The 26966-nt window shown below is 40.8% G+C and overlaps 1 protein-coding gene across 1 annotated transcript in view; it reads left to right on the top strand.

The window, feature by feature from the left end:
* Window positions 1–16635: 16635 nt before the first annotated feature.
* The window catches only part of cdh2 (cadherin 2, type 1, N-cadherin (neuronal)), a 59032-nt gene continuing 48701 nt past the window's right edge, over window positions 16636–26966 (top strand). The window contains exons 1-2 of the mRNA XM_071490819.1: window positions 16636–16928; window positions 18701–18809. Of these exons, the coding sequence (XP_071346920.1) occupies window positions 16869–16928; window positions 18701–18809 (169 nt within the window). The 5' untranslated portion in view covers window positions 16636–16868. The remainder of the gene's footprint in view (window positions 16929–18700; window positions 18810–26966) is intronic.

Below are 26966 nucleotides of genomic sequence, written 5' to 3'. Positions count from 1 at the left end.
CTCTGTCTACCAAATGTTAAAATCCTACAAAATGCCACCCCTCCCCTTTTTTTTTTTTTTTTTTTAACAAAACATAAAACTGCCTTATTGTTGGGTGTTTTGGAGAGGTGGAAACCTTTACTTTCTAGAAATGCAAGTCTTGATTGAATGTTTCTTCTTTCAGGAAATTTAATTATATCGTTTATGAGGTGAGTAGATTTCCCATGTCAGGTGAACAGCAATATCCTTTTTATGATAGCTCCCGCCAGATCCCAACTGTCATTGCATGTGACAACAGCACGAGTAGCCACATTTTAGTCTGAGAACAGAGTTTTTTTTTCCCGTAAAGTCTTAATCAGAGCTGTTCAGTGACAGTTTGACACCAAAAGATTCTTTGTTTTTCTTATCAAAAAGTCCTTTTCTACAATCAGCCTCTTGTTTTTGTTTTTTCCGTATCTGAAAGGCTTTAATGATAATCATGCTCAACTAAATTTAGGCATCAAAATGTTTTGCTGCTCCTTTGAATAAGCCACATATATCCATTAACTGCAATGAGCAGTAGGGATGTACAATACAGTATATCTCTTGTATCCAAGGGTGGTCAGTCATTCTTTTTAAGTCTAATCCATTCCAAGCACTGTGACATTTTATTAACCCCAGTCAATTCTTTGTGAAAACTGTATTTTAAACGTAATCTTTACTCGGAGAAATGAGAGGTCATAATCCCCAGGGCAGCATAAAAATTAAAGCCAGGGATCAAAAGTAAAACTCTACTGATTTGTTAATTAGCTTCTTCTGGCTGTTTTGTTGTCTTTGGAGTGTAATGAGGATAATGTTCGGTGTGAGAACAGAAGAAAGGCATTTTCATATAATCCTTAAATGGAAAAAAATGGCTCTAAATATCCCTGCTGTTCTGCCTGTATCGGCTGCTGTGGTGTTGGGGCCATTTTTTCATCACTGCTGCCATATTAGCATGATCCTAAGAGCCTTATGACATGCTGCATACACATTTATTTATTTATTTTTTAACTAATGTTTTTCATTTGTATTTGCTGTTTTATCCTCCTGAGGTCCCATGTTGGTTTCCACTTAATCTGAATAGCCCATACTCAAAGGGCTGCAGAGTTTCAAGTGATTATCATGATCATGTAAAAGATAGTCAAGAGAGAGTCAGTGTAGTTCAAAATAAATTCAGACTGGTATTATAGATATGTTAAGATCAAGGCTAGGCTGGGTTACCTAACAGTCAAATCAACCAAACAAGGAAGGAGGGGTAAATAATCCTGAACAAAAATTAATACACCACTCTCCACTGAAAGTCACTGAGACCGGCAACACAACAATGTCGAGCTCCAACAAGTCTATGCCCAACTTAGGCCTAATGTTATAGCTGCATCTCCGTGGTGTGAAGAATGGCTGCAAATGCTCTTCAGTGTGGAAAAGTATATGTTACATGTGGCAGTGGGGGCACAGTGAAGGCTGGTTCCACTGATGCGGCAGGGAAAAAAGCCATCTGCATCCATCCGTGACCCTGTTTTTGTACCGTGCATCACTCACAAATCAGCACGTTTGGAGGAGTGGGAAACGCTGCTAATTGACTTGGTTCGGTGGTTTGTCCATGGCCTGCGGTGGAAGGCAGCGTGTCCTGGCAGAGCAGCTGAAGCAACTTCGGGGGGGGGGGGGGCTAAAGGGGTGCACCTGACCAGCGCCAGCCGGTGAGGCGACTCTTTTGCGGGCGCAGGTGTCTGCCTCTCCAGCTTGGCTGAATTTCCGCACTTGTTGCTCTCGCTTTGACCACAACTTACCCCTCAGCCCCAGCAGTTTTCTCCGGTTTCTCTAAAACAGACGGTGCTTTTGTTTCTTTTCATGTCTCTTGTTAATGTTAGCTAGCTAGCTCTTTTTATAGTCGTGAGTGCTGTTTCATTAATGACCCCCCCCCCCCCAGTAGACAAAATCCGCACAATTTCTGCAATGCCAAGCTAATTTAGGAAATTTATGAAGTGTGTGTGTGTGTGTGTGTGTGTGTGTGTGTGTGTGTGTGTGTGTGTTAAACGTCCGTTATTTGTCACCATTTGTTTGGTCGTGTGCTTTCCAAATGTCATTTTCTCTTCCATTTCTCAAAAGAACACCGCTCGCATTTAGTCCAGTATTTAAAGATAAAGGAGTCTCTCTCACTTCTGAAGAATGTGTTCTGTGATGTATTACTGCACTCCCCTACTGTCATCACACTGAGCGAAAACACATGTGACTGTTAGCTGCAGGGGTAGTGCCAGGTCAGGGAGGATGTGTCACTGCTGGTCCAAGGCATTTTCAGAGAAAGCACTCAGGCCAAGGCCTTTAGAGATATCCCCGGGTGAAACTGAAGCGTTGCCAGCACCACAGTTGAGTCTCACAATCACTGAAATAGTCTCAGCCGCAGCTTGAGTCAAAACCCAAAGTCAGGCAAATAAGGTGTTGAATGTGTTCAGTATTTATTCAGCTTATCTGACTTTGATTACTTCAGACATGTTTATTTTATGACATATTCTCAAAAGCTGCACCATTTCGAGGAAGGTAAGAGCGATGTGAGACTGATATCTGCCGTTGAAATCTGGTGCTTGAGAGTGTAAGAGCTACAGAATAGTAAATATATGCTGCAAAGGAATGTGGTCTCAATTTATGTGTGTCCCCCCCCCCCCACCTCCACTGCATTGTAGTGCAAGTGGTCATTTCAACTTTCCATCTAAACAAAGGGGAATGGAAAATGTTGCTATATTGATGCAGTGCTGAATTATTTTCTGTCTAATAGGCCTGTGAAGTCTGAGTCCAAACTTTTATTATTCCCCAACTGGGAAATAATCACCTGGAAGTCTGCTGTGTAGTTAAGTGCTCCATCTTTAGGCAGCCCTATACGCTAAAAGAGGCCAAGCATGGGGCCACCTAATTTTTCTATTTGTGGCATGTCTCACCAGGAGATCTTGCAGAAAAAAAATACAGCTGGCAAGTTTCACCCAGCAAAGGCTAAGCACTCTCTTTCACAGGAAAAAACATTTGTATTGTTTCACACTTTCTGATAAAGCTTTATTGTAGGCCACATGAATGTGCAAGACACATTATCATCAAATAAACAGTAGTTCAAGCACATTGTTTGTGTGCATTTCAATTATGCTTTCATAATGTCTCCATCTGATGACCACATATAATTGCAAAAATATAGAGAGCTACTATAATAGTCCATTAGCAAATCAGGGGTGATTAGCCCATTGGAGGAAGTGATGTTAGCTGCAACCAACAGTATGCAAATTCTCCAGGTAATTTGTTATTGCACCAGCATTAGAGATATCCCATTTAACAGAGCAGTAGGGAGGAGCGAAACAACAAACAACCACGGACCCTGGCATGCTCCGACTGGACAGGATCATCAACAGATCAGCATGATGTTAATAGCATCTCAGCCATGTTTCCACTAACAAGGATAGGCTGCATTAATTTGTTTATAAAAACAAGTAGAAGCCATGTTATTCTTGCTGTAACCTGCAACCCTGAGGAACATTCATTTTGAAAGATTAGAGGAGGTGCGTGGACTTGGGTGTCGGACAATGTCTAATTTTTCAATTTGTCGAATATGTCCTATCACCCTGTGCTCAGACAAGTGCACACAGTGGCGCTAGAAGCTTTATTTTGTATATAATGCTGGTTAGAATTTGGGCATAAAATGCATTTAGAGATCTACAACTAAATCAAAACCTTGTGAAGTAAGATGTGGCATTTTATCAACATTATCATATAATAATAAAGTATAATTTGCTGGAACTACTCTTTTTTTACTGCAGAGCAAAAGCACATGTTTATACCACTGGATACTGACTAAAACATCTGTCTACTAGTCGAAAAAAATAAATAAATAAATTAGTCCTCATAACTTCAGTCCAAATGCTCAACATCAGCAGATCAACACAAGAAAGAACTCTGCCAGTACACAGACAGCAAGATGTTTCCACTCTGTTGGCAGGATTAATGGTAATCATAAACATGAGTATAGCCCATGAAGGACACTGGTAGGAGAAGCCTGTTTAACATGTCAGTATTCACATAAGAAATCTAATTAGCTGTTATAAGATAACACGTTTTTTTTTCCTACTTTGCATGCAGGGAGTTCTTGCATTGTCCTCTCAAATCATAATGTGGGAATACAAATTTAATTAACATCACAATATTGCAAGGGCAATTTTCAGCCTCCTATTCGAAGCATTTGTTATTTTCACCCAGTGCAGGGCTGAACACATCTCAGATGTCTGATATGTTTGAGAAGCGGAAGCGACACAGTAATGCATATCATAGAATGAAGTGGGTTTTTGAGGTAGATTTTTGCACATCTTCAGCCACATTTTTGACCTATTTTTCTCTAAACCCCAGCAAAGGTTGGGACAGGAAACCAAAACTGTCCAGCTCAAAGCTCAAAGCTTTGGCAGGAGCCACATGATGAGCACAGGGAGCCCCAAAGTTTCCTCTCTGCAGAGTCATCATCATCACTTTTCCTCAATCAAAAAAACAGCTTTCACCTTGAAAAAAAAAGACATGCCTTTGAAATCAGTTATTTCAATCCTGTAAGTAATAATACAGGTTGAAAGGTGATTCACAGCATATACAACAACATTTTAATAGAAAAAAATCGTATACCATGAAATTAGCTAAAAATGAAATTTCATGAAACACAGTTGATTGAACTCAGAAGATAAACTGCAGTATAACGGCAGAAGCATTTAAAAAGAATCAGTTTGTCAAGGACAACAACGGTATGAGAACCTGCAAGAAAAACAGAGAATAGGAAACCAGTGAATGAGAGATCAGGAGGGCAAATGTTGCATGGAAGTTTTCTTCTAAGTTTCTTAAAAGCTGAAACTAAATATAGAAAATCATATGAAAACAGTTACACAGTTTTGGGGCAATGTAGGTATGAAGACAAAGTCACCTTTAGATGCTTTCCTAGATCCAGAATCGCTCAAAGAATTGCTAAAAATAAAATGCAGGTAATGGGAAGTGGTAAATCTAAGTTGGGCTCCTTCTCTATTCTGCCACAATATTTTGTTATTCCAACATGATGCCACAGGGAGACTGGAAGTTAGACCTGTTCTAAGTTCATATCGTGGAGAGGGAGGTTTGATAAGCACAGGGGCTTTTAGCTTTTATCCGATTGTTTCTGTGTGACTTAAAGGCGCTATGGGTTTGTTTTCAGATTTCCAACAAACATGGTATTTGTATGTTTGTTTCTATTCGAAAAAGAAAAAAAAAACAACTAAGAATGTCACTTGTGGGTTGTAGTGAGCAGTGCAAAACCTGGAAACGTAAAAATCACTGGGCTACACCGGCTCTTCCTCTGAGCGCTTGAACAGCATAAGCTTGTCAGGAGTGAACAGTCTCATCTGCTGACTGCCTCGCTCCACCTCACTGCCACCTTGTCTAGCCTGATCCGCCAATCTTCAGCAAGCTAATGCAAGATGACACTTTGTCACCAGAATCCTAAACTCCTACCCACAATACAATTTGTCATCACATTCAGGAGCCCGTGACATTCATAAGAGCGTCTCTGTCAGTATCAATTTCAGTCTTATTTTAAGGGTTGTGAGCCCTGACATTCTCACTAACAGTTGCTCAAAAAGTGTCCCCAAGGTTCATTGCCATTGAGTAAGCTGCGAGTGTCCACATCCCAGACTAACAGCTGCTCATGCTTTCCTATGCATTTTTAGGTTTGCACCTGATTAAAACAGTCATTGTGAAACAAAGAAACAAAACAAAAAAAACCCTCCTTTGCCTCATTTTTACAATGCTGATTATGGCATCACAATAATCTATACCCATTAAAGAACATGCAATTATAACTGCATATTGATTATTGCTGCATGTCCTGCCCTATGAAGCTGAAACTTTGTAACAGCAACCTCCAATCAAGGTGACATCTGTCTAATTTGACCCGCAAGGCAGAACTGAAATTCAGGCGTAATGATGCGTTTATGAGAAGAAGTAAATTAGGCACCAGGGCATTAACATTTCAGCACTTGACCTGGTGGCCATTAGACTAACATTTACATTACTGCTCTCCATATAGTATGAGAAATGTGAAGGAGGTTTTAATTGAACGTTGATGTAACCTTTTTATGTGTAAGGTTGGGCAATCAGTCTTAATGTAGGGGGTGCAATGCTCGGTTAACCTACTCAGGTTACATCAAGTCTAATATATCTGCTGTTTGCAATCTGCCTGCATTAGAAAAGCAAAGTAATGAAGTGAACAGGGAACCTAATTAAAAGTTGACTGCGAATCTGTGTGTCAAAAGGTCAGCAGTCTGTCTTACTGTACACTGGGCCTCATGAAATTAACCTTGTCAAGTTAGATTAGGTTAAAAATACTTATGGCAAATCCAGAAACACAAATATGACCAACTCAGTGTAATCGATTTGAATTTAAAAGGTGAAGTCTTAACCTTCTGTAAGTTACTGCTTCCCACAGCAAGGCCTGGCAAAGTGATTAATCTTTCTATTTTTAGATCAGTTTCCTACTTATTTATTTCTTTTTTACTTTCTTTTTTTTATGTAGAAGGGAGACGGCAGCTCTGCCAACAGAAATACTTTGTCAGCAACTTGATTGCATTTACATGGTAGAGTGAAGCCAAAGCTGGAGCAAATTAGAGAGCTCAGCCATGGGCTGTGCTGAAATAAAAGGCACTTCAAGAAATGCCATGTGAGGAGACTTCTCAGAAATCAACACCTCAGGAATGTGATTTTTTTTTTCCTTAATGTGCCTCGAAATTATTACTACTCACCATGTTTGTTTTACACAGCATCTCTTCAACATCTTTGCCCTTTGATTTCATTTTCTACCCTTAACGTACTGCAACAGGAGAAGAAAATTGGATGCTGAAGACTGTTTACACCAGCAGATGGTGGACCACTTTCCAATTCCTCAGTGAATGGGAACATGGTCCCAGACTATTGGACCACTCTGCAAATCTTAAAGGGAAATTTTGCTGTGGGATACTAGTATAGTACATACAGTGGATATCCATTTGTGAGGTTTAGGGCATCTGAACACACAATTATTTTACAGTTTGTAATTAAAATATCATAAATACAGTTTTGCTTTACCCATTTTCTCAAACTAATAAATATGTCTGTTAATTTTCACTTCTGTTTTTGGATTTCTGTTGTTTTCCAGTGTGGTGCTCAACAACCCAGAAAACTTTCAGTTTGACTTATAGTCAAATATCTAGCCAGCCAGTTATAACTTGGGCAGCCTAGCCTGTGAGGCTATGAAGACGTCCTTGCCTTCAGATTTAGAAGGGTTGATGACAAAACCACTGATGTTTTCAGTGAAGCATTTCCACTGTGATGTAATTCACTACCAAACATGTGGCAGCTCTGGAAAAATCTCAAGGTGACCTCACCTCACTTCACATAAGTCACCAAACAACAGGCCCAGAAAAGTGTTGTACATTACCAGTGACTCTTTGACTGTGGAGTTTTTCTTCAACTGTAGAATGATTCAACTTGAAGTAGAATTTATTGATTAACTGATTAATTTTTACACAGTTGCTTATGTACACATCCAACTGAGACAGTGCAACTTAAACATTCATTTGGCGTCGTGTTTCTGGCCATCTGATGGATGTAGGTCCCAAACTAAGCTCTTTAGCTCTGTTTTGGTATCCACCAACTCCTGCAAAAATCTGGCCCCTGCTGCTGCTCCATGCTCTTCACTGTTCCCCAGGAAGCTGCCAACTTTGTCTGTCAGCTGCTTGGTGCTTTTGTTGCGCAGAAAGTATCAACCTGTTGCAGCTGGAAACGAGGTTAATGAGAGCTGTGAGAGTCAACTGAAACAGTAACGCTGTGTAAAACCAAAACAATGAGCTGAAAATGCTAAAACTCTCCGCAAAGGGGAAGTGCTGAGTTGGGTGATAATTCTAATAATTCTATTTTAATTATCCTATTAAAAATGTAATTGTTCATATAAAACAATTGATAAGTGCAGCTTTAAAAATAAAATAAAATATGCTAAGCATGTGCAGCATTCAGTATTTTGTACAATATCTTTTAGTAGAGCTCACATTCACAAATCATTTTAGAAGTCAAATATACTGATATAAGACATCCCTGCAGCACAGGAGTGCATGTGTAATCTTTTGTTATGCCTTGTGGCCCTGTGGCGCTCTCTTGGATAGAAAATGTATTGCAGTAAGACCTGCTTTTTAGACTGTCTTTGCAATGTGCTCCACGAATCTAAATCTGCCCATTTTGTCCACTAAAATGTAATAATGTCTCCAAAATTAAACAAATCCGAGTTCATGAAAACACCAGTCGCCCATAAAAATCTAAATCAGACAATAAAAGCCCAATTTAGACTGTGAATTTGGATCATAGCACAGTGAATACAACAGTTCTGTGAGGCTGATTCATGTAATATCCCCCTCTCTCAGGCTCCAGAGTCCTGCTGACACAGCAGCTGTGAGCAATACGTACGCGCGTGGGTGTGTGTGTATGTGTGCACTTCTGCTCGTGTGTGTGTGTGTGTGTGTGTGCCAGTGCAGGTGGTAAGAGGGAGGGACAGCAACGCCTGTGAGCTGAATAACAAATCTAGCATACTGCACACCTGAGGAGCTGTCACTGTCATAATCAGCCGTTTATAATGCATGGCAGAAGGGGGACAGGAGTCGAGAGGAGGAAACGAGGACACAGTTGATATCAAAGCTCTGTCTGTATTACATCCTTTTTTCTTATCCTCTCTATTGCTATATGGAGAATTGAAAAGGTGAGTGTATTCGTTATTTCTTTCTTTCTTTCTTTCTTTCTTTTTTTTAAATTTTCACTCTCCGCTCAAATTTCCTTGAAGTTATTACTTAGCTCTCTCTCATCCACTGAGCCACAGATGTCACCTATGGAAAGCTGGAGAGCTAGCTCTACTTCCTCTCTGCCTCCATCCTGCCTCCTTCTTCACACCCCGTCTGGCCAAGCAGGTTTGTGTCCGGACACCTCCTCCAGAGAGCTCAAGGTGACACATGGCTGCTCAGGCACAGATGAGTGGCTGTGTCCCCGGGCCTCTTGATGACCGCCAGTTGGCCCCTCAACTCTTGCTCCCTCTACAACCGTACTAGAGTCCCTGAGCAGTGGGCACAAACACCTCCACCCCACCCCACCCCACTAGAGCCTTTTGTTTTTTCAGTGTGACGCTAATCTATGGTTCTGCTGTGGGGGTCACAGGAGCGGCAGGTTGACGCACTTCCAGCTCACTGAAACAATCATTCAGAGCTTGCATTGGGAGTGCTGTGTGTGTGTGTGTGTCACCGGAACACTGCCTGTTAGACAGCCGGGCTGATATTTTTTTGCAGGGTCAGCAGAGAGTTGGCCAAGCCAGCATCATGGAGGAGTAAATCAATGAAACCCAATTAGACACCAAGGAAGGTGAGAGAGGAATTGAGCGGCTAAAAAAGCACAGACTGAGACAAAAAGTGAAATCCCTGAGACTTTTTGTGAAAATACCAGAGAGTAAATAAAACATCTTTCCCATAGTGACACATGCGAGGGTGTTCTTTATGCTTAACTGTGCAAAGCCTGATATCAAAAATGACATATCTGAATACAGCTTCGCTCACGATTCATGGGAGTTTCAAAAGTATTGCGTGGGACATGCTGGAGAGGTGTGAGTCACATTGATGCATCATTCTGCTTCACTTTAACCAAATAAAGCTCTGCTATAAGACTATATAGCTCATAAGGAGCTTTTGATATCACATGACATATTATTGCTAAAAAAAACTGTTGACTTCAGCCTAATATTTAAGATTTGTGTAATTTGGATTAAACTGTTTTAACATGAACCAACTAACATAACATAACAACATGATAAACTTAGTGTGATGCATATTTGTCAGTCAAACATAAATGAAACAAGTAAGAATTAGATTTATATAATAGCACTAATAAACCCTATGTGTTTTTAATACACAGTAACCAGGTTTAGATTTATATTGCATAAACCTGGTTGTGCATTTTAAACACCATCAAAATACATGAATCCTAGATATTATGCTAAAATATTTTTTTGAGTGTACTAACCCTTTGATATTAATCTTGCTGAAATTCCCCAGCGGGGGGAGAGTGCAGTCATGTGTCTGTGTGGAGGGCGAGAGTAAAGGCAATATGTCTCATGATCACCTCCTGAGTGAGCCAAATGAAGCACCCTTTGCTCTGAGCAACCTGCCACCAACATCTGCTGCTTTGGCTGCAAATGCCCTTCTAACTTGTAGAAATCTTGTCTGCTTATTGGTTTGCACCACTGTCTATAGCACATAGGTAAAAACTTCAACTACATCAGCACGCACACTTTCAAAGAACTCATCTTTTCTCAATTTCAATTATTTATTTCATGGATGGCAGGGCCTTCCTTTACTGAACGTGAACGCGAGTGGAATGCAAGCAATGGTGAGTTTTTCAATGCGTCATATTATTGGCATGTAGGTGTTTTTTTTTTTTTGTTTTTTTTTCAGCAATTATCTGATTCAAATCAAAAATACAGCGTTATTATTTTCTGAATTAATGAAAGAAAAACATCATCTCAAGCTTCTGATAACCTGCTGACTGCTAATGAGCTGCGGAGATAGCAGTATGCACTAGATAATAATCCTGTTCACGTTGACAGAGAAAAAGAAAAAGATACTAATACCCACAGGCAAGTGTGTTGGAGTAGGCACTAAGGCAATTACCATGAATTCAGATCATATTTTAATCTCATTAAAACACAGTATCTTGTATCAAATCAACAATATTGTCTACTGTAAAATAGATAATGTCCTTATTTAGTTGTTGTAACAGCTTTGCCAGTGACATTTTTTAAATATTACATACAGTATGTGTTAGATAAGCTGCCTATATACCACCATAATAAAGGAAACATACAATAACGAGATATTCTAATAGTCCATGTTTCATTTGCTATAGTGGCATATTAACTAGATTGCCTTTTATCGTACTTTTCATCATGATTTTAATCCTTCTAATAAACACACGCTACCTTTTTATTCAGTCTGACAAGCCAGACATTTGCCACCGTCTTAAACCCACAATAATTATTAACACATTTTTGTAATCAGGCTTCACCACCATTTGCATGAAAGCAATCTAATAAATGTGAGGACTAAACTCTCCCAGTTGAAAACATTAAAATAACCAAAAAATCAAACATTTGTAGAAGTAACCTCCAATCTCATTACCACTGTGATTAAAAAAAAAAACAAAAACAAAAAACGAGGGACTCATTCCCTGACTGCCTCCAAAATTAAGCTCTTGATAAGAAAGCCCAGTTGAGAAGGAGGAAGGTGCGGTGGTGAATCAGCAACAGAAACAGCCTTCATATAAATCCATCCAGGCTCCTGTGCTCAGACAGGCTGTTGGCCCCCTCCTAAATCAGACAGGCCAGACTGTCACGACCAGAGACCTTGTCTTCTTGCAGATCAATGGTGATAAAGGGAAATAAATTTTGAGCTGCAAACACTGAAGACACCAACGAGGCACTGCAAAGAGCTCCATAGGTATCTATACCAACTAGTTTTTTTTTATATTACTGTGGAAATATTTCACAGTGAAAGCTGTGATAATGATTTGGTCGACTTTGTTCATGCTGAGGAAAACAGCGAGAGAAGACTGAAAATAGTGTGATAGGTCACTTTGTCACCGAGGCATTATGGTTTTTCTGTACTTGTTTGATGTCATGTGGAATATAGTTGTGCACTGATTGAAAACATGTGCCTGATAATAAAAAGCTATTCTAAATAACTCTAAAATGTTCACTTGTACACTTACTTGTAAGTGAAAGTGTCTGTGTGTGTGTCTGCAAACTCTTGACTGACTCACCTATCATGTATGGAAGATAAAGCCATTTATTAAAATAAAACTTTTCCTGTTTTGTCCTGAAAGCTCAGATAACAACACCACAGCCATTTATTATTTTCTCATTTTGTGCTGAAGAGAGGACTATAAACTTACTTTATCTTACTATGTCTTTGGAGGCATTGTACTTTGTACGGTAAATATTTAAAGTCATGCTATTGGCCTGGCTTTATGGATGGTAACACTGGTTTGGTTTGCATTCTGCCACTGAGGCACAGACTAAATGATGTGGTTGACATTTATGTTTTTATGTAAAATGTCTCAACAACTATCAGATGGATTGCCATAAAAATTTGTCCAGACATTCATGTCTTACTCAGAATAGACTGTAATCACTGGTTAGGCCCTAATCTTTCATACTCATCTGGTCAACACTTTAATTTGTGCAGTGCTTTAGTTTATTACCAAATATTTCAAAGAAACTAATGATATTTTATCAGCCAATTTAATGTTTAGTGCCAGTAACCAAATGTTAGCATGCTAACAAGCTCAATTATGATGGTGAACATGGTAAACATTATAGCTGCTAGCATGCTAACATTAGCATTTAGCTCAAAGCAGCAACATCTCATCTCACATGACTCTAGACTCCAAGTCTTGTTAAGAAAATAAGAACATTTTCATTTCCTCTGTTGTAGACTGCCATATAATTGCTGTATTTTTGTAAGTACTGTACATACTTGGTTAAACTAATTGAGCTTGAATATGCTGTTTTTGTCCAAGACAAATTCAGTGATTTTTCAAATAATTATTAATACAGAAATTCTTTGCATGAAAGAAAATAGAGCATAACAAGTGAACAATAAATAATTGAGACAACTGCCATTTTGCTCACGTGTCATAATCAATAGCCACACTTTTATTGCATCACTAACTAAATATGCTTTCTTCTCTCCTTGGGTTTTTTCTGGAGTTCAACACAATTTGCCTTAATCAGGCAATCAATCACTATTAGATCTGTGTGCCACACCAGCACACAGCAGGCACATGTGGCCCCCAGCAAAAGCTCCAGTCCCTAAATTGGGACAGACACACTCTTGCACGAGCCCTGTGACACAGCAGACATTGCCAGAGCTGCTGCCAGAGCTTGCAAAGCAGCATTTCGCCTTTATTTGTCGACAAGGGGGTGGCACCAAGCTGCTTTACTGACATGTCTTTTCACAAGAAATTACAGAGAAAACGCTCAGCAGAAATGTTCTTGCATGTCTTTGTCACCGTTTGTCACTTTGCATACAGTACAATATAATCGGATCCCTTTTAAGGTTGCAGATTTTCAGTGAAGTAATCACGAAATATTTCATGTCTAAAACGTGCCGTGCTTTATATTTGTGGGAGATGACATTCTGTGACCTTTCTATAAAATACTTGTGAAAGCCAGAAGCAGCTTCAAGTAAGCAGATAAGATTTACACATACACAGTATAGATACATACTGTGCATTTACACGTATGTGTGTACGTGCAATGTAATACATGCACGTCTCTATTTGGTTCCATTGTTCAAAGGATATAAAAGCCTGAATGAGCCGATTTGGCATGAGAGGAGAATAATCAGAGCATTACTGTGGTCCTTAGAGATCCTTTATTGAATGCATCACAATGAAGCTTGATTGGAATTGATAATGGCTTCGAGGACTAGGTTGCTCCTTTCCACTGACTAATTTGTTCCAAAGCAACCTTTGACATGCAAGGGATTGGCAATGACAGGGTAATTAGCCAACTGTTGTGAGGGGTCAAAATATGTGTGTTTATACCAGAAGAGAATACTTGATTCTCCCTTATTGATTGAACATTGAGGCTCAGTGTCATTTCAAAATACTGCATCTGTGCCTCTGTCGATTTTATCAGCAGCCAATAAATTCAGCAGAAATAAGCTGTGTGCATGCGTGTCGCTGAATGTTGTCACCTATATTCATCTTTGAGTCGAAATGACTGAGCTCTGCATTACAGTACGCAGGATCGGAGGGTGAACCCCATGATATTCCTGTATCAACACAAAGTCAGCATGAAGAAGTGCGGTGGATGTGAAAGTGCTGCTGACCTGGTCCATTTTTCTTCCAGTGCCATCAAGGCCACCGTGCTGCAGTGCTCCACACTGCATCCAATTGTGCAGAGTTAAAGGTGTAAAATCAAGGGCTTCTCTGCGCATAGAGCCCTCGGACACCTGCGCTTATGAGAGTCAACCGCAGTGTCAGCACCACGACCAACATGCATCATACAGCTGCCTCACACATGCCTGCAAAATAATGTTATCTGTCTACACACACAGCCAGCGCAGACCTTAGAATACATTAAGCATAGACTGCACAGCGACCTTGATGGTAAATTTTCTCCTCTGAATGCACATTTAAGACCATGCCAAATTCAGGTATATGCTGCACACAGAGTTCTCAGGGTTATCAGACTAGCCTTATGAATTGTGCAACATGATATTGTTTAAATGAATGCACCAAGTCCAAATTGGATTCCCACTAACGCCTCCTCCCCTCCCCTACCCAGACAAGTACTGATGAAAGATAACCGCCTCTGCATTAATCAAAGAGATGGAGCATTTTGATCCCACTCTCAATTAGATTAGATTACATAAATTTAACAATTTGTACAAAATGCGATATCAATTATCAACAGGTCATTCAGTTTGATCTCTTGCCCAGTTCTGCCACAGCAGACAAAAGAAGTGCCCATTGAATTTAGCTCCCTGTGGTAAAAACATGATTTTGCCATGTTCCTTAATAGCTGCGAGAAAAAAACTGGCTGTGGGAAAACACGGCCACAATAGGCTTCTTTAAATGGGTTAAGTGTGTTATCTTAATTTTGTTACACTTTCTTTTTTTTTTTCTTTTGTTAGCATTCTTTTCCACCAAAGAGACAAGTCTAATTATTTTAAAACATGGATGATAAGGCGTGCTAATCAATGGCAAGAGTGTGAAGTGACGTGAAGTGAGCACTTTCAAAAACTATTCAGCCCTCTCTTCCTGTGTATGTGTGCTGACTGTAAGTGGGATGTGATAGTGCTTACTGTTTGTTTAGGATTACAACACACTCTCAGGGGCGGATGATTTGATTTGTAGGAGGAGGGGAGCAGCATCGCTCCCATCACATACTTGCCTGCACCTCAAAACGCCAATAACTTGGAAAACAACAGATTGCCCAGGAGGAGGTGAACCAAAAGTCAGCCCTTGTTTATTATTTGGAGATGGTATAAGTATTTTTCTCGTCCACCAAACTGAAATATCTCTGTATCACAGATGCAATCTATTCCATAGAGCCATCTCTTGATAGTTAATTAGGTGTCAGCGGCACAACCGAGGTAATTTAACCTTCATCAGGCTGTATCACATGAGAAGATAATGTAAGAGAATTATTCATTGCATATTTTAATGGAACATGAAAAAAGCTTTACTGACGAATTCTGGGCTTAAGTGAAGATGAATGAATAGAATGCAAAATTCAAAATTCCATGGTGATCGGGTCATTTGTGAAACAGTGAGCTTATTAGGCGATGCGGGAGACTATGTGCCTAAATATATGTGTGTCAGAGAGAGAGAGAAGGAAACACACACAGACACACACACCAAAAAACATTGACAATTAATAATCCTTAAGATCAAATGTGCAGTAAACAGCAATTATCTAGGGGCAATGTGATCAAAATCTCTCACCTAATGATCAATAGAGTCTGGGCTCTTTGAGTGAGCTGAGAGACAACTGACTGAATCCTGAATGACTTGACGTCCATGACATTCAAATAGCATTTTACTCACAGGAATCTGGAGATAATAGTCAGAGAATTTAAATGAAAAACAATAGCCTGTATGTACATACAACCTGCGCCATTTGAAAACTTCAAAGTCTTACACGAAAAGACTAACAATTTCCAGTAGCCTATACTTGCAAATAAACTACATTGTAAATTATGATGAGATTTGTATAAGTCTTACGATATGTACATTCCCGTATGTCTATTTTGATCATTTGTCTTTCCTTGTATTTCTGTCAGTCACAGATGAGAGTCTCATTTAATATAATGTGTATGAGTAGGCTAAGTGAAACCAGACAATAAGCAAATAAATGGCAACCTCAAACTGACCTTAAAATGCTGAAGTACTGTAGGTCATTGTTGTAATCACAACTGATATGGTATTTTCTTTCAGAGCAAGGAAGTAACAGGAGAGTTTTTTTTTTAAGTCTGACTGGAAAGATAGCTTATAGCTATACAGTATTTATGAGACTCATATCATAATTGGATTGTGTAGGTATTATGGTTTTAATCAGAACACTGAATCCCTGCTTGCAGTTTTGCATTTACTTACAGTACCCTTTTAGCCTGACAATAAAATAAATTAATTATAAATGTTATAAGAATATCACATTTTAAAATACTTTACACGTCAAAGATAACATGCAACAACAGGGGAAATAGGAAAAAAAAATACATACCGTAATGTAAAAATATATACGGTAATGTGTTATAAACCCAGCATAAACCCAGCACTTACTACCCCACACTGTGAATGAACATTACTATTGTCTATGCGGATTATAAAACTCTGTCATTTGGGATGATGGCTAACACAGGAGACCACCGCTCCGTCCCAGCAGTGAAATTGGCAGTGTGACCAGCAGGGAGAGACAGTGAGATGGGCGGTATGTAGACTAGTGGCCGGGGCTTTCTTTTTTGTTTTCGTGTTGGACTGGAAGGGAGGGAGCAGCGGCAGCCTCAGTACCAGGCAGTGCTCTCCCTCAGTACTGACTGGGTAGACAGAGGAGGAGGCTGCTACATGCTGCCGCCGTCACCACCGCTCCTGCTGCCACTGCCGCTCCTGCCTTTGTCGTAGAGAGGGGCGCTTTTCACCGCGGCCACACTTCAGCTACAAGGATATTGTTTTTTTTAAAAGAAATTCCTGATTTTTAAAAAAAAAAAATCTTCATCTACACGGATTCCGGAGTGGGAAATTAAGCAGTTACGAGTGTACCAATGTACTCACTACAAGAGGGCAGCGGTCTGCTTCTGCTGGCGGTCTTGGCAGGACTGCAGGTAATGTAACATCAGCGGTTTGGAGCGGAGTTACGCCGGACACTCCAGAGGCTTGTTCCGTACCGGGCACGATGCTGTTCGTTGAGTTACGAGCCCGCTGCCGAGCTGCTAGCTTCCCAACACTCACTTTACATGGCGTACTGTGTGTTTAACATTGCTTTGTATGAAAAAAAAAAAAAAAAAAATCACCAGAAAGTAGGACTAGCGGGGGCTGTAATTACCAGCTAACGGCTCCCTTTTTTTTTATTTAACGCTTATGAGATACTGCGTTGTTTAAAACAACTACGCACATTTAAATGACTGATTTCAGGTCGGGGAATTCAAAATTGCCCGACTGACTTCGCCTAATTTAAGTTCATGTGGCTGAATCTTTTATTGTGTGGAAGTTGGGTGACACAGGCCCGCATCAAAATCGTTCTCACTTGGTTATATTTAGTTTAGGTTTAATATTTATGTAGATTGCTGCAGCGTGTCCCCCCCTCCTGGCGAGTTAATTGCCTCTCTGGTAAAATCGCGTTATGAGCAACAATGAAAAGTAGCCTACTGCAAATAATTGCGGTGCTACTGGTTATGTATAGCCCGTGTACGAATAGCGGTGGTGGGATAATGAGTGTTTTCCAACCCTAAGAATGGAGGCTGTCGATGTAATGTAGTGCTTTTGTGGAAACAATTTATTTTCTTGACTGTGTGGCTACTTTGTTACAACCTGGTCTCCTGAGTATCAGCGAATAGCAGCCACACGCTTCATGCAAAAATAGTTGATGAAAAGGATTTGACTTGTGTTTTGACACTTGAAACCAGAATATTGTACATCCTGGTGCCATTGTTGCAACATGCTAGAATTCCCAGAACCCCCCCCCCCCTCTCTCTCTCTCTCTCTCTCTCTCTCTCTGCATGCATTTTCTATTTAAATTCCTCTGATTAAGAATGGCAAGTGGCACGAATACCCACAATGCTCTTTTTCAGAGGGCCTCCTCTCGTTTTACATTCTTTTGAGAGTGTAGGCAAAGAAAAAAGGCCAGACCTCTGTTGCTAAGAGCTGAATCAGTGCTGAGGTTGTGTGATTGAGTATATTTGGACATGTCTGGACACCAGAGTGTTTTCTTCAGTTATGCTCTGTCTGTGATTTCTCATTGCCAGTGATTTCTTTCTTTCATGCTAGATTCCTGCTTTATGGAAACACCAGCTGCAGTGATTTAAAGATTTTTTTTTCTTTCTTTGCAAACACCGCCGTTATTCCTTAAATCTTTTGTGTTGACACCCCAAGCACAGAGTTTTCCTTTTCAAAAGAAAGGGAAAAAAGACACTGTATTGATCACAGTCATACTCTTACAGTTTCTTTAGACGTCAGCAGTTGTTATTTCTTGTTTACTCAGACACTCACACATAGATGTTTATTCCCACAACAGTGGATCGTTACCATTTACTTTTTATTCCCTTGTTCCTGCACTTCAAAGTGGAGTGTTTGTCCAGAGTAGTGTGTTGATCAGAGGGGCCGACCGAGAACGAACCCTACCCTGTGCCTGGGCCCCACCAGGGGGACAAATGGAGCTTGTTCTTGCCTAGCCGTGCTTTTTGGCTAATGCTTAACCCTTTTGGCCTCATTATCCTAATTGCAGTCCCCGCTATAAAAACAACAGATGCTTTTGTACAACTGGGGGGACTCCAGAACGTGACCAAGAGGTTTTGGAGGCAACAGGGTGCATTTTTGAAGGTTGATTTATGACTCATTGTTACCCCCCCTTTCTCTCTCTGTCCCTCCACCATCACAGATTGCAGCAGAGGGCAGGGGCACCACACCATGCAGGCCAGGCTTCTCTGAAGATGTATACAAGGTTGCTGTGCCTGATATCACAGAGAAAGGACAGCCCCTTTTCAACGGTGAGTGGTGAAATATTCCCAGTGCTGTTCCGTGGTGAATTCTTGTTATGTCTGTGTTTGATTGAGTGTGTGTATGTGTCGGCATGTGCACCAGTTGTGCGTGCTTGCTTGCCTCCGTGTGTTACATTTCAGGGAGGATCAGAACAAGCCTGACATATTTAAACAATTAGCTCTGGTTTGGTTGTGTGGTACTGCAAGTTGTGTAGTTTGCCTTGTAAACCAGCTCAAATGTGGTTCAGGTTTACATAGCTCCTGTCCATTGTGCTTACGTGCCGTTTCTTCTTTCAAAGCAGGCACAAGCACGAGCAGGTTGTTACCTAGATCATGTGTTGCAGCAAAAAAGTTTTTGCAATTTGCATTTTGTTGAGATGAATTTTAACTGCTGGCATTGTCACATTGTCATTAAATGTAGGAAAACTCTGTTGATTGAGCTGGGGACACTTCCTGTTGCAGTGAATAAAAATCAATTACACACAGATTTGAATTCTTATGCGATTTGAATCAAGCAAATAACCTATATTAAACACTCCATGCCTGATGCTGGAACATTGAATTATACCATTATCATATGCCATAATTATGCATTTGTTTTGTCCCAATTTAACATCAATTCAGTATAGATTTAAAGCATATGCTAAGTATTTGTGTCTGCTACCTTAGACACTTAAATGCCTAAAGGTTCCTGCGTGAATCACATATAATGTGCTCAATTGCAACGTCATACTGCTAAGCCCACTCAGTGGCAGTAATAATGGCAATTTAAGTATCTTTAAAAGTGCATATTATAGCAATTGTCCTCCTGTTGGAAATCCAGTTGTAGTAGGTTTATCTTTTTTTCTAACATATAACCTGGTGCAAACAAGACAGTGAAAAATAATGATTTTTTTTTTGCAGTAGTCCATTACATTGCCACAGGCATGACCAATACTCTTTGGAGTTTAATACTGGCGGAATGAGGATGCAGCTACCGTGAAACGGTATGCAAACCTACAGACGGTAATAAAACTGGAAAATATCACCAGTGTGCCATTAGAGAGGTTAGAGCCTTGAGGTCATCTGGACCAGAAAACATTCTCACTTGTGTTAGATTTCACAGTGTGTGCCTAGAACTTGCACGCTGCCATCGGTGTGAGTCAGAGAGGTGGTGGTGGTGGGGGGGGTAGCAATGACGAGAGAAAAAAGAAAAGAGGGAAAGGAGTGCTTAGATGGGTGGGTACAGCTTTCACTGGGCTTTACCTTGTGCACAAGTTTCCGTTTTATCCTGCAGGTGATGGATTTCCCTCTGTTGGCTTGTGGATGAGCCGTGACCGGGGGTAATCAGGTTCCTTTTTGTTTGCCCCTCGCACTACCCCCTCTCCTCTTTTCTCTGCCTTCCCCTCCCCCAGCGAGCTGTTGCTCTGTGGAGATTTCCTTGATAGAGAGGGGCACTCCTGTGTCATTGTAATGCAGCAGGGCTCAGCAGCGTGGGATGATGTTAATGAAACTGCATTCTCTAATGAAAAGCTCCTGTGGCATGTTTTGAAAGACAAAGCCCCCACAGTGTGGAGAGAAAGCCCAAAGTTTTTCAACTTTGTTTTCACCATGCTGGTTAAGAATATTGTTTCTAACCAGGAGCAGAGGGTTTTTTTGTTTTTCAGGTTGATCCCTTTATAGCTGCATGTAGCAGGCTAATACTTCAAATTTCCTGGTATTTCATTAACTTGGTCAATTGTTCCTCTAAATACTGAATGAAAAGGCAGGGAGTGGATCTTGTTGGAGTTATTTTATTAAACATATCTGAAAGTCTGAACATGTTAGACCAGAACACAATATGCTTGGTCATGTTATAAATAACCAATTCACTAATTCCAGTATGCATAAACTTCTCCTTAAATTATTGATGAATAGTCAACATTTGTCTGTCGGGGTAGTTATTTGAAATAAGATCTGGCTGAGCATTAGTGTAATAATATCAGCAGATTGTCTAAGGTGTCAGTCATATGACTCCTTTGCTCATATTGTATTGCTTTTGACCGCAAATGTGCACTGAGATTCAGTGGGGGTGAGCTGTGAGATATCTTTGTCCCATCTAATTGCACTCTTGTCCTTGCTATTGATTAAGAGAATACACATCCTGAGGCTTGTAAAACCTGGAAATGGTGACACTTAACATGTAAACAGCTCACATTGTATTCGCTAAATTAAAGACATCCTGTGGATTTGATGATGGCAATTGTGGCTAACCAGTTAACCAGTTTGATTGTGAGATTTAATCACATTCCTGTGGGCGTAAACTGGGCCTTAACTGTTAGCTGGCCAAGTGACGCCCCATTGATTTGCAATAGATTTGTTAAAATACATTTCTTCGAAGTTGCTTGGCAGAGCGGGTAGGAGGAAAGCCAGGAAGGACAATTATTCTTCTATGAGAACTCATCTCCAATGATCCATTAAAGGGAGGTTACGCTCATTGTTTGCAAATGCAAAACCACATCAGGCTTTGGAGGTTACCCACTGTCTAACTTCTGGGGTCAATATGACCTTGATTTTGAGGTTGCAATATTTGCTCTTGCCTGATAGTGAGCGAGAAGAAACAACCACATATCATTATTTATTATCAGACCATCATACAGATGAAAGCAGCTAAGTCTTTTAAACATTAGTCCCGTGTTTCCTCTTATCTTGTTTGGTTGCTTGATAAAGTCACTTGTTTTACTAAATTGCATTTAATTTCAGGTAGGCTGCAGCTGCGGGTGGTTTGCCCCTGGGTGTCTAATGGAATTCTGGTGGCTTTGGAGAGCTGACACACATTGTGCAGTTTTTTCCAGATGAGGCCTTTAAAGCATGGTTGCAAAGTGAGTCATTCGCAGCATTATTCAGCAGAGGTTTCCCTCCCTAAAAACTGGGTTAATGAAAAGCCCAAAAGCCTAATTGAGCTTAATACACTCTCTTATGCTGCTGTTCTTCCTTCCCTACCCCCAATCATCTATTCTGCTTTCATTTTTCTTCCCTCCACCCCTCAGCCCTGTGTTTTACTTCTTTTCTCGACAATTATGGGAGCTCTGGTGATGAAAGAGATGTATGTTTATAGTCTGCTTTAGCATTGGTTCAAGTGCTTTGAATGTGAGCGTGTCAAGAGAGTCCAGTGAGCTGGCTCCATAGATGTGTTGGGGGGGAGGGATTTACAGTTGACCAGTTTAATAATGTGATTAAAACAATTAGTGTCAACGTCTGCAATAAGGACATGAGCTCACTTGGACTGAACATATCTCCAAATTTTCAGTTAATCTATCATTAGGTGTAATTACTTCTCTTTACTGTGTTTGTTTAAGACCAACCTTTAAAACAAACCAAAGTTCTCCCTTCTGACAAGAAAAACATTGTATTTGTGAAATCCAAAACTGGCTGCCCCGACTGAACCCACTTTTTTAGGTTGTTCTGGTTCTCTGCGCTCTGTTGAGATTCTGATGGCCCTGGGTACAGCTGGGGCCACTCAGATATGTTTAAGGGGCCCCAATGTTTTGTGAGACATGACCCTGGTCGACCCTCTCCTGTAAACTAGCCCAAGTGCTCAGAAACATACTCAACCCCTTTTTCCTGCTCTCAGGAATGAGAAATTGGGAATGGGGAGTGGTGGGGGTTTCCTGGCGAGGTGTAGATGAATGGAACACAAGCCAGAGAGGCCCTGACCTGCCACCTGGGAGGCCACAAAATACATGGCACCCCTACCTCATGTTGTTCTGACCTACGAAGCTTGTTCATCACTTAGGGAAACAGTCTAAGCCAAAAACCTGGGTTTTGAGGTTGTCTTTATGGCAAGTTTCTAACAGCATTATGGACGGTAAATAACCATTATGGGATTTTTGGTATTGGTCAAGGACTGTAAGAGACTGTCTTTTGAACACTGCAGAATTTCAATTTTATATAGCCCTGATGTTTATTGAAACATTTGGTGATAACTGAATGAGAAATACCTTGAAAAGGGGTATTTGCTAAAGCCCACAGTGTCAAAAAAAGAGAGTCTGCTGTGTTTGAGGTAGAGGAGGGTCTGCATTGATGTCTGTGGCAATGCTGAATAATTCAATCGTCAAACATGACTTTCTTAATATTCAAATCCCTGCTCAAAATGAGATCCATAAGCACAGAGGAGCCATCATGCAGCAGATGAGAAAAATTAAGAGCAACATGAGACTCTGTGAAATGCTTCCTTTTTAACAGTATAGGAGCTTCTGCACATTTCACATATTCTCTTTGTCACTGTGGGACATCAAGAGAAACCCCATGACTACCCTCCTCCTTTTGGTGGGATTCGAAGTCCAGCTCGTCTTCATTTTTTTTCAGGCTAAGGCAGTTGTTTCACTGTAAGTTTGTTCGTAAGAGCAGGCTATTGCCCCCATCCCCCCTCTTTTTTTTTTTTTTTCCTCAAAGTGGATCAATGAATCCAGGGTCTTTGTTTGCAGTGATCAATATGTTGTAATGAAGGCTGCGCTCCAATTCCCAGCTAAAGCATCACTGGCGGGTTGGGGTTGAATTTGTTTTATTCTTTATTGTTATCAGCCTGCATAAATTTATTTTCATCTCCCGTCACTGTGTCTTTTTTTTTTTTTTCCCTTCCTGGGAGCACCATGGCCTAGATAACCACCACATATTGCGACAACAGATTGAATCTTGGCAGTATATGGTTTTGGAAAATAACCTTTTGATGCAGTTTGCCTACAATATAACAAGGATGCAGAGTTAGTTGAATGCTACTGCTTGGGGCAGGGCCACCATTGCCATTTTTCAGAAGATCACAGCTCCATTGCAGACCTACGGCTATATCATAAAAATGAAATAATAATAATGTGAGTGTATTAAAGCAAGTGCAACCATTTGTGGCTAATTTGCGGTTGTGCTTTCTGAGCCTGCAGGGTGGCATGATGGGATAGGATATATTTTATTTATGTCTGACCTTTTTAGGCTCTAAGTTCTTAACCAAACCAGAGGAGGCAGACAGGTACTTGTGCAATGCCAAAATGTAGATAAAGTATTTTGTGCAGGGCTGACATTGCCCTGGTGGCTTCTCATCACCTCTGGTCATATCGCTCTTATCAGCTGCAGGCCCTGCCCTCTGCTATTGGCACCTAACTGTGTGCCTCTGACATTGGGCAGTAGTTAAGGTGTCCCTCTCTCGTTAGTGTGTGTGTGGGGGGGTTTGTCCTTGGTATATAATTAGATTGTTCAACCCAGACAGCTCTTAGTGGTGGACAAATGCTTGAGCTGCTTCTGGTAGCAGAGACTTCTATAACCAGCTTTTGGTAAAGGCTTCTTGGCCTAGACTGCCAGCATTAACACAAGATCGTCTCTCACGAGGTTGCATGTAACTATATTTTCCTGATCAAAATTTCATCGTGTATCATCCACAGCGATTGGATACAGATTTGAAAAGGAGCCCTTTCACCATATTGCTCCTTCAAATGGTCATGGGAAGGTTCGGGAGTGGGGGAGGGGGGTGTTTATTGGTTATTTGGTTCTAGATCACACCTGGGCTCCTCCATTCAAGATGTCATATTGCTAAGGTTTTAAAACTGATGTGTGTGCTTCCAACTGAAAGACTGTCAAAAGAGAACAGATTTATTTTTCCTTCTGAAACAATCCCTCCCTGTTTGCAGTTGGTCATGACATGGTAGGGAGCTGGAATCATTCTCAGTGACTGTGGTGTGGCGTGCCTGGCATTCTGGTTCTGATGGGTTTTATTTAATGTGAAGAACACCCCGAGAGCACATAAGATGACCCCGCTATGTAATGAGGCCACGTATAAATAGCTGTATTGACCTGGCTTTCTGCATATATGCCTCCTTATAACTAGGCTAGTGTTATTTTTCACAAGTGAAATGCTAGAACCAGTGTGAGAAAGAAAATGCCAGCTTGCACCTAGAAGACAATACATCTGCAGTGCGGAGTGAATTGTTAACTTTTCTAGGGACTGATTTGTGGATTTCAGTGCCGTTTTTCTTCAGTGGGACAGCCTTTTTTTGGTTGGTAGAGAAAACAACTCTATATCTCTTTCAGAGATCCTGTCTCTACAAAGAAAGCACTGTTTGCAGTGTTGCCGCAGCTGTTCATTGTGCAATACCGTCGTTCGATTATTACCCAGTTTAGCGCTCTACTGTGCTTGTTTTTCTCATCATGTAAAGCTAGATGAGAGTATAGAGAGCCTTGTCCTCAGGTTTACTATCGGCAGGCATGTGAAGGGAAGCCACTCCCATTCCCCTCTACTTTCTCCAATCTTTTGTTCGTAAGGCAATACATTTAGCCTCAGCTTTGTTGCTCTGAGACAAGAGTGCATTCACTGACTGCCCAGATGCAGATTCAACACCATTACCTGTCTCACGTAGCTGTGAGCGACAGACAGCAGGCAGACACAGTGTCTTTGTGTGCAGGGTCAAAGAGGGAAGCTAATACTCAAATGAATATATTAATGAGAGTTTGAGCAAATGTAGAAAATAGAAACAGGACCAGCCCTGGGTTTTAGCCTTTTTTTTTCTGTATGCATGTGACACACATAGCTGACATTTTCAAACCTCATGCTGTGTTCAAGAGGCTACATGAATTGGCACACTATTATTCCTCTGACAACAAAAGAGAAATTTGACGCAGGGACACATTAATTGACCCAGATAGTCTAACCATGTTCACAAAGGCCAATATCCTGCCTGGGAGGAGACGGCTACCTCCTGTGGGCCACGCCAACTATTGTGTTCCGGCGGAGGCTTCAATTTCAACACACCAGCTCTTCTCTGGACACCGGCCTCTGATGAGTCGCTGGGCTGTATCTCGTGACATTCTCCATGCATGCTGCTTTTATCCAACCCTCTTATCACCTCCACCACTCTCCTTCCCCGTCTTCCCTTCCCCCTCTGCCACACGTGAGCTTTAAGATGGAGGAGCTCCCTCGGCTCTACGTTATGATTGATGTGCCTTAATTGAGTGATGCAAGGGCAGCACTGAAGCATTTAGCCCTTTATTCTACAGCTGTTTCTTGCGGTCATCTTGGTTGCTCCATGGCCTCAGTGATGAGTGCTTTACACTGACTTGTGCTCTGTGTATCTGCATCTGTCGAGACAGGATGTGCATAGAGCATTCACTATTGATTGATCATATAATTCCAAGGACCTCTGGGATGACAGTTATTTCTATTTTTGCTTGTCTTACAAAATAGAGAATATCATTACTTTTATTTATAGCAAAGCTTGGTCATTGGTAACATTACCCCCACCCCACCTTACCCCAAAGTGTTGGCTCATCAGATAACCACATATGGCCCACCATATTACTTGTCTCAAGTGATCTACTGTTACCAGGCCCTGCTGACACCAGTGTTTGCCATCACCACACGGATATTATGATTGACCTGAAGCAATTTCTGGTCTCCATTTGAGTGCACACTATGGCAGTAAGCAACATATCGCTCTGCGGCCTGCGTTGTCTAAGTTTGTTTTATCTCTTCCTCTGTCGATATTTACTGAGGCATTAAAACGCGGGCAGCATGTTGCCACTTTATTTCCTGTAGCACTGCCTGCTCAGCAGGGCAGGGGCTGGAGGGAGGTAGATTCTCACTGAAGGGTATAACTGCTGCTACCAACTGAAGGTCTGCTAATTTCTCCAAACATGTTGAGTCTGACTTTTAGAAAATAACCTTGTGTGTTAGGCGAACATGCACCAGTGAGCTGGCTGAGACAAAGGCATATGGCGTAACAGTCTGAATATGATTTTGTTTTGAATTTGTCTTCTTGTAAATTACTTTCTGCCTCATGTTGTGAGCACAATGAACCGGATTGTGGAGATAATCCAAAGGTTTTTATCATCATTTACCTAGAAGTGGCTAAACCAAGAGACGTCTGAACACATACGTGCCTGTAATACTCCATTGCAAACCTCATAACTATATTTATATTTTTATACTAAATCAGTGTTTAGATTCTTTGCAAACACTTTTTTAGAATAAATCTAGAAAAAGGTAGAGCAGCACCAGCAATCCCAATAAACTCTTGCAAGATGGTTAATGTTTTACCTTGCAAGATGGTTAATGTTCTCCAACAATGACATGTTTGCTTTTGCTCGCTGCCATTTTATCCTTGGCAGGTAGAATCTGCTTGTGTGAAGTTGTGAGCTGGGATCAGGTATCTATTAGAGCCGCTC

Source organism: Trachinotus anak, unplaced genomic scaffold, assembly GCF_046630095.1.
Source record: "Trachinotus anak isolate AG129_WGS33_773 ecotype Australia unplaced genomic scaffold, CSIRO_AGI_Tana_v1 ptg000012l, whole genome shotgun sequence".
Classification (NCBI taxonomy): domain Eukaryota; kingdom Metazoa; phylum Chordata; class Actinopteri; order Carangiformes; family Carangidae; genus Trachinotus; species Trachinotus anak.
This window is presented reverse-complemented; position numbering and strand designations above follow the sequence as displayed.